Consider the following 24,196-nt stretch of genomic DNA (forward strand, 5'->3'; position numbering starts at 1 on the left):
TAAGCAATTAACAGTAATTTTTTGTCCTGATTCTTTATAGTCTATGGAACATTTAAATACAGAATTGTGGCAGTGCTGGGATTTAACTTTGGGTCTAATAGCTAAAATCTAGGCTCTAGACCTCTTTGTAATATAAGCAGAGATTTGCCAAGCCCACAAAAGGACTGTCACTCAGAAAAGATGAAGCTGACTGACTTATGTTTCAGTCCTTACAAGGAATCTCAAAATACAGGACACTCCCTCAATTAATTTACTTTGAACAACAAAATACCCTTACAAAGAGCAATCTGGTAAGATGACAGATTGGGAAAGGTAACGCCCAGGCAAGAGAATTGGAACTGCCTAAAGAAATGTTATGATAAAAGAGCAGGCCAGGAACCACAGATGCCTTCCTTATACTTTCCAGAGTCAGTTAAATTAGGCAGAATAAGCCTAAGGGGGCAATTTGAGGAAAAGTTCTTAAGCATTGCATGAAATTCTGTTATTTTGAGTCATATAGAAAGTTAGGGGGAAATATCCATGAGTAGCTCTAGCAGGTAATTCCTCACCTCAGTTAAGTATAACTTGGTATAGAATAGCTTAATCAGATAACTTTCCTAACACCTATCTTTTATATAATGGGAAAATACCAAGAGGTGGGGAGTGCCAATCAGGGAGAAGGTGCTGAGCCTTGACACAGAAAAATCAAACCAAGAAGTAAAAACAAGGGTGGGATAGGATGAAAAACAGGGAGGGTTGGGGGGAGAGTTACCAAATGCTATAATTTCACTTTACATTTTACTGATGTCCAGCCCGATGTCCATACCGATGTCTATCTCTCCCTAAAGCCAATGAGCTGTTATTTAAGTCTTATCCCAGGCATTCTACTTGATTTTGACCAAACTGGTACTGATTATGACCAGTCTAGCCAGGCTTCCTGTGTTATGGATAAAAAATTTGAAGAGTATTTCAAAGGGATAAATCAGAGATTTCAAAGAAAAAATTCAAATACAATAATTTCATACTTTAAGTACACATTTTATGGGGAACTATATAAATGACAATGTCACTTCTCTCTCACTTAAAACACACACACACACACACACACACACCTTGTTTAATTCAACAGGATAAAGTCATCTTGCATTTGTGTTATGTTTTTAAAAAGAGGTTTCAAAAAGTCAAACATGCATTCCAAATAAGTTCAAATGCTCATGAGTTTTGGCTTCCCCTCTGGTTTTCCAATTCTTACTGACAAGGAACTAAATTCCACTCATTTCTCTTTTACCTTGTCAAGTCTGGGAGAGGAAAGCGTACGTTCGCTCACCTTTCCACCAAGGTGAAGCTCTTCTTCAGTCAAAGGTATAGAGTTGCCTCACAGTCTATAAAAATTTTTTATTGATTAATGTAAATTTGAACATTTTCTCCATAGCCTGTTGGTTGGAGACTAAATTACTGCGCTAAAGAGCTATAAAATTAATAATGTATAATGCAAAGTACAGAACTATTTAAGTATCCTGGGCTTGCAAAGTATAGAAATAAAAATTATAATATATTAATCCTAGAAAAGTATCTGAAGGAAATAAGCTTAGGACTGGATTTTGAAGAAGTATGGCAAATACTATAGTTTGGCCATAAAGGAGTATCCAATTGGGTGTGGAGAAATGAGTTTGAAAAGAAAAGACAGAGTTGTTGGAGGTTATTAAATGTAAGAACAGAGAGTAACCATTGCAAGGGAAGAACACTACTGGGTTAATTTCCTTAAAATCGAAACTATCAGAAGTCAAGAAATAGTGAAAATATTTATTTTACAAGAAAGCATAAAAATAGCATCAATATAAGACAGTAAGTTTAACTTTTAAAGATGAACATCTCATGTTCCTGTAACCAACTTAAATTATTAACTTCCAAGTTTGATCCTGACTTAAATGATGACCTACCTAGTTAATTCTATCAGATAGAAACTAAAATGGATATTTTTCACTCCTTAGAAAAAAAGGCCCTCATACAAAGCAAATGAAAAATCTGCAACCTATGTCCATATGCATACAGTTTTACCACAGAAGCTGAAGTTTTCCTAGATTGAGAAAGCTTCTCTACCTTTTTAAACTACAGCTTTTATTACATTTTTAAATAAACATAGAGCAAAAGATGGAGAGAGATTTTAGAAAATTGAAACAAACATCAAAGGCTAAGTTCCTTGAAAGAAAAGGAAATGAATCATTCCCTTTTGTATCCTAGCCTGGCATGGAGCTTAGTGCATAGTAGGCATGCAAGGAATATTTGCTAATCAAGCGCAAAGGCCTTGCCAACAAGAGGATTAATGCTTGGAAGAATCCCAAGCTACATTCCTGGACCAAATATCTGAAAATGTTCTCAATTCTACATCATATTGTATTTTCCAACAGGTCCTGAGTGTTAAGCTAACACTGTAATCCAATCAAATACAATAGTAAGTACTATATATTTTGCATTTTTTCCTTGAAATTGGGGTCCAAGAGATTTTCAGCACATAAACTAGCTGGCAGCAAAACTTGTCTAATTTCCAAAATTCACTTTTATTCTTACTTATAAGTTAAAATAAAATCAAATTAGAATCTGAGACTGATAACCTACATGCTAACCCTAGATTCATTAAGCTACATGACCTTGATCATTTTTCTCTAAGCCTCAATTTTCTAATCTGTAAAATGAGAAAAATGGGCATTTAAAAGCCTTCCTTAGGGAACTGTATCGATGACTGAAATTTACTTGAAATGCATAAAAAATAGGATAGGCTGATGGAAGAATGGATTGATAAAAAATAAAGCAAGTAGAGTAAAAAACAGAGGTACTTTTGTTCCCTCCAGTGAAAGATTCATAGAGCAACTTGAGGTAACTGGACAAGAAAGGTAACTGGCCCGCAGTATGTGTGAACTACACTCTAGCACAACTGTTCTTTCAGGAATGACAGTTTTAACCAGTCAACTTATAAATAGCTCAGACAGGTTGTACCACTGCTAAAGAGAGGGGGCTCCACACAAGCGCAAAGAGAAATTGTGATCATATTTCCCTCATCTTGTCAGGCCGCAAGTTAGAAAATGACCACAGAAGAGCTGTGAGCTTTTAGTATCATTTTTATAGATGCTTCTTAAATCATCACGGGCACAGTGATGAAGCAGTCAGTATCTAAGGAGGTGAAAAGTGGCCCACTGCAGGTAATGAGAGAAATTACACCTATTTCTATGTAGTATTTTTAAAATAAAGATAAAATATTCTATATTGTTTACTTATAATAAGTTACTTCACACATTAAATGTGCTGATGAAATTCTCATCTGCATTATAACACTTTAACAGTGTATTAATAGGTCACAATTAGACAATTTTTAATTCTTTCATTTAGTAAGAAATTATCCTATTAGATCCACTTAAAATCACTATTTTTTTACAGATGTCTGCCAAAAAGATAAGGTTTGTTTACTAAATGCAGTCCAATTTAAACCTCTGAAACAAGGATATCAAACAGTGAAATATCTGCGGACCAGGCTTGTGGAATATTTTCAAGTCCAGAAATAGAAAAAACATATACACAACATGTTCTGGGACTAAAGAGTAGCTCCTGAATATATAAGCAAGGGCAAACCTAACAGAAAATAGAATAGAATCCTAGGTTTACACCCAATCCCCTGAGACTGGACAGTCCACCAGGGAGAAATGAAGGAACACTGCAATTGGCTTGGCAAGATCTATAAAAGGTCAGTTTTTTCTCTGGAAAGCAGAGAGGCATGGGAAAAGCAATCAGAGTAAAGAGAAAACAAAACTGGAGAGATGAGCAAAAAGAGCAGCTGATCAAAGGCAGCCGAGAAGGTTAAGACTGTGAACAACAGATACAGACAGTCCAGATCTATAGTCTGCACCTTTGTAGTTCCTAAAGGCAGGAGCAGGAGCTTACAATAGAACAGAGGAAGACATTCCTATGCCCCAGGATTCTAGCTTTTGATGCTTAGGGCAGTTAAACAGTAACAAGCTACTCTCTGTGCAAGCAGCTACAACAGTCCTGAGCAATGCATATACATGAAAATACCACAGAATAAAATACACATACAATAGTTATCCCTTACCAGAGAGTTTAACCTTAACCTAATGTAAAATGTACTGGGGGAGAGGTGTAGACCACAAACTACACGCTACAAAGGCCCCACTCTGGAAATTCTCACATATCACACTTCTCCCTCCTTCCTTTACCTCCACCTCTATCCCACAATATCTGAACCCAAACTTTAAGCATACCATCTCCCCTTCATGAGAGAAGGCACACAGGCATCAATAAATAAAATAAAATTCCAGTGTTCTACTGAGGTTGGTAACACACAGAAACTCACAATTCACGTAATTCCAAGAACAAGGAATAAGATAGGGCTGAACTCTGAGAGACTGAGTTGTAGGATGATCCCAGAATGATTCTGGACCTTGCAAAAAAGAGTTTGTGGCTCTACCTCCAGTGCTCTGCTATTAACACTGCTTGGCCCTACATTGTGCATCAGTTTTTTCTGCTTACTCATAGTTTCTTCTACAGTTTTAGTTTGTACCTGACTTAGCATGGCCTTTCCAACCTTGAGTCTCCTTCTCACCCCCATAATTAGTGGTGTGTGTGTGGTGAATGCTAACAACTCCTACCATTGCCGTGACAAGAGTACAGACAGAGCTAGGAAGGTAAGTGCAGTGCCAACTATTATACAGTATTTCCCCCATACAGACTTAGATATAAAGAAACCCAAGAGCATAAATACTACTAAAATAAATAGGAAAGATGCAGTTGCCAGGAGTTGAGGGATGGCAGAAATGGGGAGAAGTTTGTAAAAGGATGCAAACTTTCAGTTACAAGATGAATAAGATCTGAGGGGCTAATGGTTAATAACATAGTGACTACAGTGGAATATTATATTGCATAATTGAAATTTGCTAAGATAGTAAGAAAAAAGGTAAATATGGAGGTGATGAATGGCAATTAACTGTGGGAACCCTTTCCTAATGTATATGAATATCAAATCATGTTGTATACTTCAAGTATATTACAACTTTGTCAATTATACCTCATAAGGCTGAATATAATGACTCACTTTGAATGCTAAGTACCTTTGTTTTAATAGAATTTAATTATAATATTTTATATCAATTACTTTTTAAATGGCTGTGTTGAACTTGAAAAATTCCTCAAAAGTTAACAATCAGTCTCACAGAAGAGTATAGCTAACTTCAGTGCATCACTGTAAGACCCTTCAGCTGAAGCTCCTACCTGTAGGAGATTCTTCCCTTTTTGTCTTGTTCAGATCCCCTGGAAAGACTCTTACCTACCCCCATTCATCTTTTTAAGCCACAGAAATCATAGGTTGCTGACCAGCCTATGAATTGGTTGCTTCAGCTGAGGGTCCTCCCAGCCCCAGATGACTGTGACTTGCAGGGTATGTTGAGATAAAGTGATATAAACTGTAGATGTCTCAGGCAGCAGAGCCAGGAGGTAGGGCAGACACCAACTAGTACAAAAGGTCACTACAGATGTTAAAATGCATAGGCCCAATAAGAAGTCCAACCATAGGCCACTTCAAAAGAGAAGCTCACAGAAATGACAATGAGTTATTAAGAAAGAACTTAACTGTATTTCAAACACTACATTTAAGAAGCTGAGTAAGTGGGAAAGAGTCAGCTGGCACTCAGCATCCATCTCCTTTTGTAAGCTTTCCTGAAATGCAAAGGTTGGAAAACTAAAAACTATGTTTTCCAGACTCCTTTACAGCTAGTATTGGGGAGGCAAATTTGATTCCACCATTAAGATGCAGAACACAACATATGGAAGGCCGAAGTAAAGCAGGGCTCCACCAGACCATAGCTTTTAGCTGCTTCCCAGCTAGCAAAGATGGTCATGGACATGTCAGTCTCTAGCTTCAAGAGTGTTAGGGGACAAAAGGCAGAAGCAATAGTGCCAGTTTCAGCATCCCAGCATCCAGTCACTAGTTCACAGGCATCAAGATGTTGTCACAGCAGTGGCCAGCTGCTACCTTCCAGACTTTATGCAGCTATGAAGACACAGCAGCAGCCTTATGATCCCGTGATCCCTGGGGTCCCTAGGATCACAGCTACAGTGGTATTTTCAGTGGCAACCTGACTGCCACCTTCCTGACTACAGCAGAGGTAGCAGCTCTCATGACAAGTTGTTCCACGGTATTCTGGAAGTCATTTTCAGAGGCCTGGCCTAGAGCCCAGCCCTCCAGCTCTGTCAAAGATTCCCTAAGCAACTAATTCCCTGCATTATATCCCTGCTTCCCACACTGAACCCTGACTGCAAAGGAGTACATGGTAGAAGGACTACAGGAGGATTTTTTTCATGTCTACACTCATGCTGTTCTTCCACAAACATACAAAGGGTCCACAAAAGATCAGTCTCTCCAGAACTGTTGCCTCAATCCCCTTTCTTCAGTTCTGCCTCACACAGACATGCACCCTCTCCTCTGCTGTGGCCAGCTCTCATGGCTGAGACCCAGAAGGAGCACAGTCCCTCCTTTCAGTCATGCAATTATGTCAACCATCATTACAGTCAGACAAGGGCAAGAATGCTGGGCCAAAAGCACCCTTGACGGCCCATCTACCACATCTCTGAGCAGTCCCTACCCCTAAAAAACTCATCTTCCCCGATTGTATCCCTTAGTCACTCAGAGAAAAGAATAAAAAGCATAGCTGCTCTAATTTAGTCTGCAACATTATTGCCCCAGAGAGGGGCAAGAACAACAGCAGTCTGCCACCCAGCAGCACCCATTCAGAAGGATTCTATGAAAAGCATTGTGAAAAATCTGTCTGATAGGAAAAATAATTGCTCAAAGCTAAAACAACTAACAAGAACAAATACTTGCATATTCAGCTGTTGCATTAGCTAACAATTTTCAGACTACTTAAATATTAACCATAAGCTACAGCATTATGTAAGGCTAAAAATGTCCTGAAAACCTGTGACATAATGATTTAAATTCTTTCTTGCACTCCAATTTGGAAGTTACTGCCACCTCTAACAACACGTATGAATGCTGATGGCCTAACAAACTGAGTCTACCACACAATATTTAGCTCCAAAAGAATGTAGACTTCATAAAGAGACAGAGTATGTTTAACAAGCTATTTCTTTTTTTCACTTATTTCCTACAGAAATTCTTACACCAAAAATGAAAACAATAAAAAGAACCTGAGTCCTAGTCCCCACTGTACCAGCATCATGCTAGGACTCCTGAGCTGAGTCACCTGCCACTGCTAAACCTCAACTTAAGTATCTGTAGACTAAGGGTATTGGCAGGAAGGTATGGTTCCTTCCAGTTGAATGACTGACTTGAAGCCCAAATAGAAAACATAACAGTACAAACCCTTGAAGAAAAAGAGGTGCCGATACTCCAACCTGTTTTAACCTTATCTTTTCAAAGGAACTACCTTACTGTGCAGTGCTTGAAGCCCAGGAGAGGAGAGAGCTACATGAATACAATGAGTTGTTCCATCTAGTTTGGCTAAATGCTATTTAAGCAAAGTATACTTTGAAAAGAGTCTGTATACTCATAAAAACAAAATCCTAATCCAAAAATACATTCATTCACAATAACATTTTCTAGGCAACCTAGCCTCAAGATACGTGTCCTGACAAACACCTTCCTGGTGGGTGAATTATATAGCAAGTGGACAGGAAACATGAGAACAAGACATTATTTCCAGGATCAAGTATACAGTTTCACAAGTTTATATATTTATGCTAGACTTTTCCATATAACTACTGAAAATATCTTACAAAGGTGGCAAGAATTAATGCTAACTTTCTGTTTGATTAGTAATCCTTAGGAAAAACTACTTTATCATGCAGTTTAGGTGTACAGATTAATCTACACTGCCACAAACTATGTTTAGAAACAAAACCAAGCAATGAGGCTTTTATTTTAAGTACTTGCTCAATGTTTTACCGCATTTAACACCCACTCAAATAGTTCAGTATTGTGGGGGTTTTCCTTTTAATAGAGAAAAAGTAAGTACACAGATTTTTTTCAGACATTAGGGAAATAATATTCTATTTGGGAAGTGAAGAAGGACGACTCAAAACTGCTTCAGTACAAAGTCCTCCTTGTGAGTTTGTGTGACATTGGGCATGTTAATCTTTGCAAACCCCAGTTTTCTCATGTGTAAAAGGGAAATTGTAATACCTGACGCAGGAGGAATAAAATATAGAAATTTATTTATAGAAATACATGTATGTCAACATACACATCCTTACAAACCAAATGATGTGGGTGTATAATGTCCTGACAAAATTGTACTCAGTAAATGGCAGCTAGTACTATCATGACACATCCCAAGTTAGAATATTCTGTTCAGACTTAGAGCAAGTTTGTCAACTTCGAGTTGCCACCAAAAAGAAGCTAATCTGTCATTTCACTCTCAGCATTACATTGTGAGATACCTCTAGTTGGTAAAATCTAACTCTATTCAAAGGAAATTAGATTTTTCATTAGCATGGACATTCCAACTTAAGTCAAATGCTGGTATCAATAAATAGTACCCTTAGCTAAAATTAATGATATTTTGACAAAGTACTCTTTTGACAAAAACTACAGAGGTGGGTTATGATACAGTTCTGTGAGTAGAGTTTAGGAAGACTGTATTATTTTAATAGATTTCATGGCTTAATTAATCAATATATGGAATTAATATTGGAAAACTCTAGCCATAATAAGCTTCTACTAGTGATTTTCCAAATATGGTCTAAAGACATCCCAAGAGGGACATAAACTAATTAAAATACAAAGCCCCTGCTATGATTCTTATTGGCAAATCAAACCCAATTCCATGGATATTTGTTTTTATGCACAGTAAATGTATCTACCAATAACCTACCAAAGTTTAACATTCACTAAAAGCGCTATTACCAGACAACACTTAGCAAAACTGCAAAACTCCTACTAGACATGTCACATATAAACTGAAGGTTAATATTAAAATAACTGCTTTTACAAGGACACTCAAAAATTACCCAGTGGTGGCTACAGGGGTTCCATGTGATATTCTCTCTACATATGTTTATGTTTGAACTTTTCCATTAAAAAGGAGTAAAAAATAGGTTGGGGAGTAGGACTGGGGAAGTGTCAAGGAACCTTTCTAGTAAATGAACTTCAGTACTCTTTGAATATTTTACATTAAAAATGTAAGTTTATGTATTCCTCAAAAAAATAAAATAATTGCTCTTAAGGCACCAAAGTTGAAGATATTAATATAGTAATTAGAATATAAAAATAGTGTGAAAAGTTATTCAGAGTACCCACCCCTCTCTTTTAAGGTTCCACCTCTATTTCACTGTTCTCCCAGTATTGGCAGGAAAAAACAACGATGGTCAGATTTTATCCTACAATACCTGCCAAATAACTTTTTTAGGTGATTAAACAGAGAACACATTACACACTTAAGCAGTGTTTCAAAGTTAAGAGTCAGTGAAGTAGTTTCTTTATAATTCCTATGAGATCATCATTAAAAAGTACTATTAGAGAACGCTTAGAAATAAATAATACAACAATGCAGTCTCAATTTACGTTTTAAAAGACTGTTATTTTAGCCAAGATATGGAAGCAACCTAAGTGTCCATCAGTAGATGAATGGATAAATATATGGTACATATACACAATGGAATATTATTCAGCCATAAGAAAACAAATACTACCATTTGCAACAACATGGATGGAGCTAGAGGGTATTATGATCAGTGAAATAAGCCAGGCAGAGAAAGACAAGTGCCAAATGATTTCCCTCATTTGTGGAGTATAACAATGAAGCAAAACTGAAGGAACAAAACAGCAGCAGACTCACAGACTCCAAGAAGGGACTAGCGGTTATTACCAAAGAGGAGGGGTGGGGTGAGGGTGGGTGGGGAGGGAGGGAGAAGGGGATTGAGGGGCATTATGATTGGTACACATGGTGTTGGGGGGTAACGGGGAAGACAGTGTAGCACAGAGAAGACAAACAGTGACTATGTGGCATCTTACTACACTGATGGACAGTGACTTCAATGGGGTAATGGGGGGGACTTGATAATATGGGTGAATGTAGTAACCACAATGTTTTTCATATGAAACCTTCATAAGAGTGTGTACCAATGATACCTTAAATAAATAAATAAAAATAAAAGACTATTGTTCTGAAAGCAAAATATCTGATTAAACAATTCCTTTAGAATTTCATTTTCAAAGTGGTACAACTATACTGTTTTAAAAATTGCATTAATTAATCATTTCCTCAATGCCAAAAATAATTAAATGATCCTTCAAAATATTCTACCTAAGAACAAGCAAGCAGCATTCATCTCAGAATCTTATTTGACGTGAAAACACAGAAAATTGAAGAAAATCTACAAGCAGTACTTTTAAATTGTGCACATTAAGGTATCAACATCTCAATTTTTCAAAGAAATAGCATTTAGATAAAAGGCAGTTTTTAGATTAAAAACATCAAGAATGATAATATTTAAGTACAATATTTGAGTAAATTCAGTGCCTTGGTTTAGTCTACAACCAATACCTGGTTTTTTGAAAATGATAGTTTTATGACAACTGTGCACTGTTGCTGGCTTCAAAGTGAGAGTAAATGTTTTAAAAGAGGCCATTTCCTGGAATGCAGCCTCCCCAACATCCCGTTTTTTGAGGAACTACTCCTCCCTTATCTCCTGGGGTTCTGGGACAGTTATTAATCACATTGTACTTTCCTTGCCCAGCTGCAAGAGCGACATGTCCCTAAGCCTGACCAGTCATGATATCCCACTGCCCTCCCTTCACAATTGGTCCAAGAGATGAGCGAGGTCAAAGCCCCTGCGTGAGATTTATTACTGGATTCAAGAAAAAAAAATGAGAAACTTTGACAGCTCTCTATGATTTGGGGGTTCAGAGCCACTTTTCCTACTATACTAACAGCTGAAAAAGAATCCCACCCAGAAGAAAAGAGAGCCAAGAAATGATCCTGATGACTATCACCTGAAAACAGGAATTTAACTATTACTGTCCTATGTGTGAGTTTCCATGTTTCCATGTATGTAAGCCAAAAACTTTCTTCTTAGTCTAAGTAACTTCTTAGAGTTTCTAGTACTTGCTACAGAATCATTACAAATACAGAAACTGACGTGATTTTTTTTTCCCTTCCTGCTGAGATCTGAGCTAAGATACATGTTGCAAACTAGATAACCATATCCAAAGAGTAATATACCTGGAGGACTACTCCACTGAAGTGGATTTAAAGATATTTTACTCAAGGAAAAACAAAGCCAATTTTGCTTACTTCTGTTAAAGTTCAGAAATAAAGCATTTTTAATAAATACTTCTTTTCCCTCCCTTTTGGAGTATTTTCATTTCTTAAGACTACGTCTTTTAAATGTCATCATGGATAGTAAAATCCCATTTTTAACACTCACATGTAATTCCCAAATAGAACAACAGTGAGACACAGGGTAGCCTCTCACAAACTTCCCTAAAGCAAGAAAAACAATTATGATTAAAATTTTCTACAAAAAACCAGCAAAGAGCCTAAGATGCCAGAAAGTTTTAATTTGGTAGATAAGTTACTATTCATATTGCATACCCTAGAAGAGAGGAACAAAGCCTCTGAACAGAATAGGTCCTCATTTTAATAAATTTAAGGCAAAACTTCTTCCCAATTCCCATTCCATAATATTTTTTAAAAACCTTACACTCCACTTAAATCATAACAAATGTTTAACCCCCTGTATTTCTTACTGAGTCTCTCAAACAGTACCTCTAGTATATCTGTTAATAAAACAAAGTATCTTGCTATCTATGAACATAGTTTGTCCTTCCCTCAAGTATTTAAAGTACTTATATAAGTCACAAGTCAAATTATGGTTCTCAAAATGTCATCCATGCTCTCCTGACATGCTGGAACGACTTGAAATTTTTTGTTGGGGAGAGAGAAAAGGGGTAATTGCTCCAGGGAACCAGTGTGCAGCAGCCTCTATCAGGATAAATGGCTCCGGATGGGGGGAAATGGAGAGATAATGGTGCTGCCCTTTTCACTGTAAGTCTGTCAACTGTGACTGTAACAGAAGGCAGGGATAAGGTGAAAATACATTTTCAAGTCCCCTTTTTTCCTAGACTAGCTAATTATATTTTTCCATAAATTGGCTAGACTTCCAACATAACCAAAAAAGCACAGTACTACTGGTAATATTTCAGCTAAAATACTCATTACAAATTGAATAAAACTAAAGAGAGAAACAGCATAAAGCACATTACCAGCATTATTTCTTGAAGAAAATGCATTTCAAGTTTCAGTTAAAAAACAAAACAACTTGTAAGAGACAATTTTATCTTGAAACTACCTGCACATTTAAACAACTAATATGATTTTCCCTCTATTTTCCAATTATTCTATAATGTGAGTTTTGTGCTCTTATACAAAACAAAGTTTCTCTCTATTGAAATAGACCTAAACTGTGGACATTTCTACACTGAACATTCTTGCCCCATGTTTTTCTCCTCCTTTGCTTCTTACCTCCTACTAATAGGATCTTAATTCCATTCAACCAAAACCTATCCATCTTTCAAAGACAGGTCAAGTTCAAAACTCTTCACAATTCCCTCCCTAACAGCAGTCATGTGAAAGTCAACAGAAAATAAGGACAGATGGCAAGGACCCTAACAAACATAAAAGAACAAAAACTTTCTTTCACCACACAGAAGACATTTAACTTCTTCAACTTCACTATGCATACCCAGATGAGGATAATTTCTTAAAATTTAAAAATAGGTATTTTTTGTTAAGACAGATCTCTTTTTAATGCAAGCACTGTTTCACTTGGTGCCCAACCAAAATACAGACAATTGGTTCCAACATGGGCGTGATAGTGACATGTAGGACTCATTATAAAAAAGGGTACCAAACACAATGTTTAAAATACATTATAAAGTAAAACACAAACTGCCGTGTAAAATACATTGTAAATAAAATACAAATACAATGTATCTTAAGGGCAATTAAATTTATGGATTTTTCAAAAGAAAATTTTGTTTATATTTGATTTCCCTCTTTTCCTATGATGTAAGAACCCAAATCCTCTCTGAGATGCAAGTCCATGACACTTTCTAGAATAGGGTGCTAGGCAGCCAATTAATTAGTCTAGCCTACACCAAAATTCATACTAAAACTTAACTAAGGAGTTTACTTAGGTACTGGGAGAAAGTGAAAATGGTAAACCCTTGGCACAGGTATTCCTTACCAATGAGTCATTAAGTTCCCACTAAACTGTGAGCTTCCCGAAGACAGAGACCATTTCTGACTCATTTTAATATTTTATATTTTTACAATGTCACTAGTGCTAGCTCACATGGTGGATACACCACTAACTGTCTGTTTAGGGTTATGTGCCAGTAAAAGAACTTTAATTTTTCTCTTTATAAAGTAAAATAAGCACCTTTTTTTGGGAAAATAGTCTGAATATTTGTTCAAGTTGAAGAGCAACAATGGACTTGCCTCTCTTCCCCAACAAACAAGTTTCTCACAACAACAGCCTCCAAGCTACTGAAAAATCTTGTATTTAGGAACAGTTTTAAGTTAAGGAGATTCATTCTCTACCAAAATGTAGTATTGCAAAGAGATTATTTCTCAAAATTTTAGAATAGGAACAAAAATAATTAGTTGATTAAAGAAGACACAGTTCTAGTCTTCAAAACCAAAACATTTACGGTTTTTCAAATCACAACCAACCAAAAATTGACTTGGAAATTGGCAGAGTTTGAAATTGGTACCTATGACTGAATCAGTTCATAAAAAATGAAATTCTCTTAAAACACACTCCCAAAACATTAAGTGCCCACATTTACAAAGCACTTAGGGGCGATACAGTAAACACATTTAAGGAAACTATTCACCTGAGAAAATAATGGACTGACTTCACAAGTCAGATACTTCGACAAATGTAGGAGATTTATTTTACCATAATTTACATAAATTAGCAATCAGGAGGGGGGGAACCCAAAACACTGAAATTTGTCTCTTATAACAAGAGGTTTATATTGATTATGTCACAGGACCTCAGAGGAAAACAATTTTGCATTCTCCAGGAACAGTTACATACCATGAAAATCAATTTTAGCATTAAACTGAATAAAATAAAGATGACCTGAAAATTTAAAGAGCCAAGTTAAGGGTGTGTTTGTCCTGCCACTATGGTATAAGCCCGTTGTTCACATGAATTAAAGGTGTCAGTGAATAGAGTCCAGAACCTGAACCTTGAGTTATTATGACCAATTTTAGACCCAAAAATTGCTACCAAATTGTTAGAAAACAGGAAAGTATCAAATTTAAGGTTTATCACTGATGCTATTTTCCCTAACAAAGGGACTGCCTCACTGAATCACTAGTTCTTATTGTTTAAAATAAGGCAACAAAAAATATTTTGTATTGCAATCCTACTAAGCTAGAAATTAACTCTAATTTCTCTCACCCTCCTTTTCTTCAAATAGTACAACCATCTAAACAAAATTCACAAGTGTCAAATTACCCACTAAACAAAGATCCAAAAGTTAAAAGAAGAAAGGGGTAGTTATTCATTACTGGTATAACATAAACATCCTTACTTAAAAGTCATATTTCTTCACCAATGGGGAGTGTATTTCTAGGAATGTGCTCCTTTTAACTGAATTCCCTTATAAATCAAATCACCTCAAAGTGTCAGTGGTGAAGACTTTTCCTACATTTAATTAACATTAAACAAGATCTGTTTCTAATTAGTTTTTGTTTCAAAAAGCTGTAACATTGTTCCTCATGATTTTCATCTCCAGATACAGTATCAGGCTTAATTAAGGTAGCTGAATGCACTGTGTGCATGACAAACAACACAGTAGAGGATGGTTTCGTGTACTTACTGTATCAATACTTAATCTCTGGAATAAAAATCCACATAATCTAAAAGCACTAAAATATGTACTTAAAGGTATATGACCTTTATTCCTTAAAAGGTATAAAGGAATAGTCTATAAAATTCTGCACATTCAAAGTATGGGATATCTAAGAGCAAATTAACCACTATCCTTATTCTGAATAGAAACTGTAAAAAATATACTTGGAAGTAAAATCAAATAAACTAATCCTGGTCACAGAACTATCTCATGAAACAATTTCACCAGAGGTTAAAGTTCAACTGCCTTTACTACTGAAAAATACAAAGTCCAAATTCAAGTGAAATTTTTTCTCTTTGCAGAAAAATAAATGACAAGGTTGTAATTATGAAACAGATGACTAGTTTGGCCAAGGAATAGGCAGAACTAGAGATTCTCCTAGAAGCAGGAAAGTACTGACTACTAAGTATCACATTCATACCAAATAAGAATATGAATTCGATAAGAAATTCTCTAATTCTCTCAGTAAAAGCCTCAGATCACAACCCATATTTTGTAAAGTTACTTTCAAATTTCATTAAAGATTATAACAAAAGAAAGAAAAAAGTAAAGCCCCAAATCAGAACTGAAGACAGTCACTGTCAGAAACTTCATAAAGTCCTATGGGTGGTAGTGCTGGCTTTGGCTGGGCTTGCCTCAGGATCTACTAGACGAAAAGGAAAGGCTAGAAAGAATCAAGTGCAGTAGCCCAGCTCACCCTTCCACGATGGGCTTTTTCAGAAGTATGAGATCCTACTGACTAGTTTCACATCTTACAGAAATGCTTAAATTTACTCTTGCATTGTGCTAGCTTCTAAGTGATATGTTACAAATAGTTTAATAGTTACTGATCAAGACAAGAGACAAAGGGCTAAGTACACTTTACAATACCTTATTAAACTGAAAAATCCATTTTTCTCTCCCAAAGTTTAGATAAAACAACTTCCAATGAACAGGGCAAATTCCTTCTTAAATTCCCTTACTCTGTATTTTCATGAATCTTTGTCTCCTCTGGAGACAATACTTATGATATTTTTAATCACACCCAAAGTTCTACAAATAACCTCTTCAAAGTTCTTAATTTCTAATATTTAAAGTCTTGTGCTTAACCTGCAAAACTCTAGCTATTTTATAGCAAACATTGTTTGAGCAAAGCCATGTAATATAACACCTAACATGAGGCTATTAGGAAATCAAGAATACCATTTTTAAAAAGAGATTAAAAAATTGTAATTACAGCTTCCTTAGGAACAAGGATATCAATCTCAAATGATATATCATGGTATTGAAGCAGAGTGCACCTTTAAAAAACAGGTGTAGTATTCAGAACTTTTATTATTGATTATAAAAACCCATTAATATAAATTATTCCCTTTATTTTGGCTAAATGTTAAAGTAGGACAGTATCTGAGGTTGTTAAGGGGACAAATTTTTATTACTATAAAACTGTCTACATTCTGGGGCATATAACGCTTATTCAACACAGTTAATCTATATTACTGATTACACTCTAAACTTTGAATTATTTCCTTAAATTTAATATAAAGTTGAGAAAAATGTATAACATGCACACAAAACTAATATTAAAGATATAGCATCCCACTCTTCTAAAAAAATCACAATAACCTGGATATATCAACTTCCTCATCGATCTATCAAATTTTAAACTATTTTGGAAGTAATGGTTATACTCTTATCTATGCCCCAACTAATCAAAACAAAACACAGAACAATGATGCAGATGTTCTCATTACGCCCTGACTGATGGGATTTGAACTAAATGGTACCTAGACCAGTCAGGTTTGCATATACAGCATTTTGCATATTACAGACGGTGACTGACTGGCTTAATTACAGCCCCCAAAGCCTTTCCTCTACGTTTCACATATGGCTCTAAAAGTTTGAGCTAAGAAAGAATTTCTGAATACACAAAACTATAAAAAGATGTTTAAAGTCTGCCAAAGTTTTTAAAATTAAAAACACTTTAAAAACCTCACACAAACCGGTAAGCTTAAAAATGAATATGATGAAACAGATCATATGAAGGAAATCTTAATTTAAAACTGCAGGGACATGGGAATTGGGTATGTGTATACACCCACAACACACACATAAGTATACTGTACCACAAACCACCAGTTCCTATTAAACCCAAGGACTATTTGATATTTCAAAAGTGAGCTGCTGAGAAAGAAAAAAAAAATGTGAGAGAAGATAACACATTAAATTTTTCTCCAGAATTTTCTAGCATTTGGCGGTGACGGGACTAGCCCAAGTCACAATTAAGCAACTCATTATTTGATGCACTGTATATTCGGTGGAGCACATTCAGCAAAACTATTTCGATTTCTAATATCATCGTGATAATCCTTTCTCCTACAAACATTTCAGAAAACAGAACCACATTTTACCAGTGCTGAAACAACCAACGGATGCTGTCGATAACAAATACATAGGGGCCATTACATACTATCAGATTTCACTGTACGCAATCTGATCAATGCTATGGAACATAAAACGTAACGTGCTTTGCAGCAGATTTTACTAGCATAAAAGACACCGGGGCAACAGGAGCCCATTTTACCCACCACTTCAATAAAATTTTGTAAAATCAAAGATTTACCAAAGCTTTTACTCAGCGTGGCACCTAGTTCCTTCGAAACCCAGACTATTCGACAGCTCCCTGACACATATCATATATTGTTACACCATCGGTTACCCAGACACCTGAACCACCTGGACTGACAGAGTAGTAGGCTGTCAGTTCCGAGGTGTTGCTAGTGTGCAAGGAATACTGAAGCAGCTAAGCCCTCCTAGGTACACTAGGTGGTAACCTTGGCACTAAGTGCCTCAACAGTAAAGATCTTTTTCCCTATTAGACAACGCGTAAGACTGTTGCAAAGAATGCTACAATCACAAGGACCTTTTCCACAAAGGAGAACAGAAAAGGGCCGAATGTCTCTCTTGTCAAAAACTCTAGGGTGGGAGACAGAGCTACAAATTTAGGAAACCCAGCTTCTGCGCCCGATCTGTGACAGCTTGCAGAGCAGCCTCGCCAGCTGGAGCTCAGTTTTCCCAACGGCAAAATGGGAATCTCCACCGCCAGCCCTTCTCCTCTCCCGGGAGACCGGCACACCCAAGAAGTCTAAGATCACTCTGCACGCTAAGCTCTGAGGAGCGGCGGCCGCTCCTAGGAAGCCCACCCCGGATTTCCCCCCAATCCCCGAGACAGAAGGGCAGGGCCGACGTACCTGGCTTCACAGTCTTGAGACGGATGGGCTCTCGGAAGTGGCGGATGACAGCTAGGGTGTCCCGGTTGGTGAGCCCGCTGACAGGCGTCCCGTTCACCTCTAGCAGCACATCCCCGGGACTGGGCGCCTTGCCTGAGACGACGCAGCAGGTGCCCCCACCGGGCTCCTCCCGGAGCCGCCCCAGGTACGGGAACTCGCCGCGTTCCGCGCCGCCCCGAATCTCGGCGCCCAAGTCGCCCGGGGGCCCGGCCCAGGACACCGCGCACTCCTGCACCTTGCTGAGCCAATGCTTCTTCTTCTTCAGCGTCTTCGACATCCCGAATCCCGCTGCAACATGGGGGAGACCCCGCGCGGGCGGCGGGGTCGCCGCTCCGGGCCCCTCTCAGCCTGGGGACCCCGGTCGGCCCGCGCAGCCCGGCGAGAGCGCCTCGCCGCTCTGGCGCCCCCAACCCCTGGCCACAGCCCGCCGGGGGCCGGGCCGCTCCAAGCCCCGAGACGCCCCTCGGACGCCCCTCCCGGCTGCGCTCCTCCCGGCTGGTCTGGCTCCGCGAGGGCCACCCCGGGTTAGGCTGAGGAAAGGAGAAGGGAATTGTTCCCCGGCGGCTCCAGAGGGGTTTCGGGCGGGGTCACAGCCGGCTGCGGGCCCCCGGGCGCCGCGCCGGAGCGGCGGGAAAGGCAGGAGCGGGGGGGCGGGGAGGTGAAGGGGGAAGAGCCGGAACGGGAGAAAATCCGTCGGCGGCGCGCAGAAGCGCGCGTAGACCCGTCGCAGGATCGACCGGGGCCGCTGCGGAGCTGGAGCGCGGAGACCAACGCCTGCCCAAGCTGCCAGGAAACTGTCGCTTTCAAACCCGCCGCAACCTCCTCCACCTCCCTCTTCCCTTCCCCCCTCCCTCGCCCATCCCTCACCCAGAGACCCGCCCCCTCCCGCCGAGCGGCGCCCGGCGCGCTGCCGTCACAGGCCAGGCGCTTGGGAACAAGCCCCGGCACTCGACTCGCTCGCCGGGGATTGGCCCCCGATGGGCAGGGGGCGGACCCTCGACGAGCATGAGAACCATCTATTGGCTGATCTGAGCGAAGGAGGCGGGCACTAGGATGACTGAAGTTTAAGAGGGTGGAAAAAAGAAGTTTGTAGAGTGAGGGAGGGCCAGGGGAGTGGATATGGCTCCAGGTCTTCGGGCCGAGAGAGGCCCTCCGTGCGGCGGCTGGAGTCAAGAGAAAACTGGAATACAGAGAGCGACCCAACCCCCGAAGTAGAGGCGTGGCCATGGAGCCGGGAGGAGTCGGGGCGGAGCCTGGGAACCAGAGCGGGGCGCTGGGAGCCGGAACCAGCGGGTGTACTTTGGACGGGAGAGATGACCTGCTGGGTCCAAAGCGCGAGGTGGCCGAGCCTCCAGGGGGGTAGCCTGTTACAGCCGATCACTTAATACTGGGTTGATGTTTCTTATTCGTTCATTCATTCAACAAATGTTACTGAATTTCCACAAAGTCAGAGACTCTGGAGTCAGGTCGATGCAAGGTAAAATAAGAGTCCTGCACACTGCTCTGTGACCTCGGGCAAATTAGACAGCCTCTCTGAGCCTTAGCGTTCTTGGCTGAAAAGTGGAGAAAATATATCCCTCCAAGTTGTTGGGAAGATTACAGGAGGTACATATAAAATATCTGCATAGTGCCTGGCAGAGGGTGAATGCTTCTTACCACTTAGTAGCTGGTACTGCTAATGATAACTTTATGTCAAAAATTGTGCTAGGCTCTGGGATTCAAGGATGAAGAAAACGGAGACGCTCTCAAGGAGTCTGGTCTAATGCGAGAGACTGACAAGTAAACAGACTGCCTGAGATGAGGTTAGGTGGGGTGGAGGCAGAAGGTAGGTTAGGAACTAGCCTAGGAGTCCTGTCATGCTACTTGCTGTTTGATCTTGACCAAATCTCACCTTCAAGTTTACTCATCTGTAAAGAAGGTGGAGGGAGGACTAACACTGAATATTAAGTACAGCTTAGGTCCCTTCCAGCCTAGTTTTCCAGAAACTCTTCTGGAGCGTTCTTTTCTCCCTAGCTTGACTCACACTCTCCCATCTTTGTCTTTTAAAAATCCTCTCCTTCCTCAGCCCAAATACCATCTCTTCCAGATAGGCATCTTTGATTTCTTGTCCTCAGGTGTAAAGTGTTTTCTCCTAGCTATGATACTTTGTTTCACTTTACAGCATGACACTCATTTGCATAGCCTCCTGTCTCCCTTTAATGATTAGGGAAAGCCCTTATTTACAATATGAATAACTCCACAGAATCTCACCACATCTCAGACAAACTGGACCAAGCTTCAGCAGCTGCAGTGGTTTTGTTCACACCATGGTATCAGTCAGTCCTGGCAGGAAACAAATGGTACTTTACAAGGATGTGGGTAAGGTGTGGGAAACCAAGGAAAGTGTGGAACCTTGGGGCCACAAACTCCTAGAGCTGTAGAAGCAAGGGGAAAGCAGTTACCAAAACTCATCATAGAAAGGGTAGGCTGACAGGAGCCTGTGATCGTCAGTCATGGGATGCAGTCAGCCTAAGTAATCACCCAAGGAAGAAGCTGGGAGATTTGTATCTCACTGGCCTCCCTTCTCCAGTCTCCTGCTGGTACATCCCAATGGCCAGATCCAACCAAGAGCCGGAGAGCAAAAGAGCCGTTTGATGAGTCTATATCAGTCAGTCACACAGAGAAGAGGAAAAGTGCATCTAGGAGAAAAAGAGGAACTATCCAACACAGACATCATTGGATTGTTCAGATTTACACAGACCTGAACAAAGCTGGATTTTTTTTTTCTTATCTACTACCAACACTAACAGATTCCTGGATGAAATCTTGATAACCTCCACATCATCTCTTTTCTCAGCAACTCTGAGAGAATGTCTTTACCTGCCTAGATTGTAACCATTAGGATACCTGTGACCACAAAGAACAGAATATCTGATAACAGTAGCTTAAGCACTGAGGGCGTTTATTACATCTTTAACATGAATCCAGATATAAGTAGTCTCAGGGTTAGTTCAACAACACAGTCATGTCATTAAGGACCCAAGCTCTTTTTGTGCCTTACTCATAATCGTATTCTTGTTGAATTTTATCTCCAGGCTTGTCACCTATTGATTACAATATGGCTGCCACATCTCCAGACATCACATCCTCAGAGGTCACTTTACCAGTAGGAAGGGAGAAGAAGGCAGTGCAGCTCCCATGTTTATGAAGGAGAAAAATCTTTCCCAGACGAATCCTCCCCCATAGAATCTCCCTTATTAGTCAGAAAAATGGTCACATGGTCACTGCAGACCAGTCACTGACAAAAGAAAAAGGGATTGCCACAGTTCATGAAATTGTCATGAGTTATCCCCAAATAAAATAGGAATTCTCTCTCAGAGGAGAAAGGGAGAATAGTTAAGTAGGCACCCAACAGTATCTGCCCTCTCAACCAAGAATAAGTTATGTCACCTATTGGACAGAAAACTGAAAATCCCAGCTTTTCTACTTGCTAGCTCTGTGATCTTAAGTAAACTATTTTACCTTACCTAACTTCATTTTCCTCATCCACAAAATAGGTATGATAACAGTGTTCACCCAACTGAGTTGCTGTGAGAACTGAATGAAACTATCTGAGTCAAGCAAGCACATAACGTATGGTCTGGCACACAAGCAAACATTCCATAAATTATTTTAACTTATGCCAAATAGTAATATTTGTGACAAGGCTAAAAGCATTGCTAATCACCTTTATAATTCTGTATTAAATTTTCTCATCATAGTAAGCTTAGGTTCCATTTTTAAAATGGTCTAGAAATAAACTGCCCACCTCAATGAATTAATTCTAATAGGATACATAATTAAAGGAGTCCCATTACAAGTTTCTATCTCCAAATAGCCCACCCAACCAAATAATTAGATTATATCCACATTTATCACTGCTTCCCAAACCTAACAGTTGGCTTAATAGTTGTTATGTCCATTGGGGAACAGTAATAAGCCAAACAATATGGAACCTGGTTTAACAAAAAGTGATGAATTTGATGTTGAATATGATGATCTCCAAAGCTTCTTCTAGCTATCTCTATCCATCTTATCTATAGAGATAAACATAGATATGTTTTAATATGCATACCGCATGAGCCAGGTTCCACTGGCTGTAGTGCCTCCAAGTAAAGTTAAGTATCACAAAAATATCCAAAGACTGAAAGGTGGGAAGGGGGTGTCTCCTTTCCTCACTTCCTTTTTGTCCATCAAGGAAACCCTTCCCAAAGGGCCCCAGCAAGACTTCCCATCCAGCTCATTTGCTGGAATTGCCCAAATGCCCTTTCCTAAACTGAAGAAGAAAAGGGTAATAAAATATCCTTATCCAGCTTTACCCTCTGGTGCTCAGAAAGGGATCCAGCTTCTCATAAATTGCATAGCTGCACAATATTTGAACAAACCTGGGGGAGGGGGTGGTTAGCAAATATGAAAAAGGGTGATCGACTTTTAGGTAAGCAATCCACAATGTCCTCTACAAGTACACTGCATTGATTGGCTTCTAACATATATATATATATTTTTTTTTTTTTGACAAGGTGGGGAGTTTGTTTTGTTTTGTAACATTGTGCTGAGTTGTAACTTCAGAATGCCAAGTATTAATTCCCTGTTTTTCTAAAATGACCCATACTTAATTACTCCTTCACACGATCAGAGGTGCCTTGTATGGTGGTACAGTTTGGGCACTGACAGCTGCAGGGGTATCACTTTCATCAGCATCTATGTGAATAGTGCCCATGGACTTGTGTATGGATGTATGCCAATGCAAGTATGGGGAGAAATGTCTGATTTCCTTTTATTTTCTATAGTTTCTTTCTCAGAAACCTGAATCTCTAGTAGCAGTAAATTAAATCATCATTATCAAGATGATGTCATTCTCCAAGTATTAGGTGGCAGAGGGTGAAGGAGAAGGGGAATGGACAGATAAACAAATATTTACCCTCCATATAGAATATAAGAACATTATCTTGTTTTTATTCCCTTAAAATATAATAAAATTGTCTTGAATTTTAAATCATTTACTGGCTTAGAAAATGTTCACATTACCTGTAATGTGGAAATGATGTATGTAGTGTAGTCTAACATTAATAGCCTAACTGAATTTGGTATTAATGTTGTTGTATCTTTACTTTTTATTTGCATTTTTATTTGTGTAAGCCTATGGGCTGATTTGTGCTAATGGTAAAATATGCTCAATTACAAAAGCAGTAACATGGAAGATTTTACTTCAGCTAAACAAAGTTATTGTCTAAAATCTGTATTACTTGCTATGTTTCATGCATAAATGTGCCTTTGTGCCTATAGGTGCACTTACCTGCAAATGACCGAATAAATCCAGCCCAAATTCATAGAACAATAGAAACATTAACAACCAAGTACAGTGCCAACATGTTTTGAAAGGCAGGTTAGGTAAGCAGTAAGATGTCAAGTTTGTCTAATAAAGCAGGACAAAGAGAATATTGAATGAAATATAAAATACCAAAATACCCATCTTTTATCTTTCAGCTTAAACGCAACCTTCTACTTAAGGCCAGCCTTGATTTCCTACAGCTGGATGTCATCTCTTCCCTCTCCAGAACCGATAGCACATTGTCTCTTTCCATGTGTTTGATTTTCTAATAAACCTCAAGACCCTTGAGGGCAGGTCCCTTCCTGATTCACTTGTGTAATCTACATCAGGCTGGGCACTTTGGCTTTGTTATGGTTAGCACACATTCTTTTATTTGTTCATTCAAAAAGTAGAGAGTACCTGTATGGAGCAGGCATCATTTTAGGTGTTGGTTTATAGCAATGAACAGGCTTAAAAGGTCCCTTGCTTCATGGGAAGAAGACAGTACAGAGGAGGAAAAAGTTTTCCTTGACTTTCTTAGGGTTCCTGGCTGGGTCTGAAAATGAAACTGATGAAGATGGATCAACAGGAGAAAAGCACACAAATTTATTTAATGTTAAGTTTTATGTGACAGGGGACTTCATAAAGAAATGAAGACCCAAAGAA

The 24,196-nt window shown here is 39.0% G+C and overlaps 1 protein-coding gene across 5 annotated transcripts in view; it reads right to left on the reverse strand.

Annotated features, from left to right (window-relative positions):
• Positions 1–19,033, reverse strand: part of MAGI3 (membrane associated guanylate kinase, WW and PDZ domain containing 3) — a 298,231-nt gene extending 279,198 nt beyond the window's left edge. For 3 of the 5 annotated variants that reach the window (XM_036923411.2, XM_036923413.2, XM_036923412.2), the window contains exon 1: positions 18,163–19,033. In XM_036923411.2, the coding sequence (XP_036779306.2) occupies positions 18,163–18,478 (316 nt within the window). In that variant the 5' untranslated portion in view covers positions 18,479–19,033. The remainder of the gene's footprint in view (positions 1–18,162) is intronic. The other 2 variants (XM_036923409.2, XM_036923408.2) reach the window with 1 other exon arrangement.
• Between the last annotated feature and the right edge of the window lie 5,163 nt (positions 19,034–24,196).

Source organism: Manis pentadactyla, chromosome 4 (assembly GCF_030020395.1).
Source record: "Manis pentadactyla isolate mManPen7 chromosome 4, mManPen7.hap1, whole genome shotgun sequence".
In the NCBI taxonomy this organism is placed as follows: Eukaryota; Metazoa; Chordata; class Mammalia; order Pholidota; family Manidae; genus Manis; species Manis pentadactyla.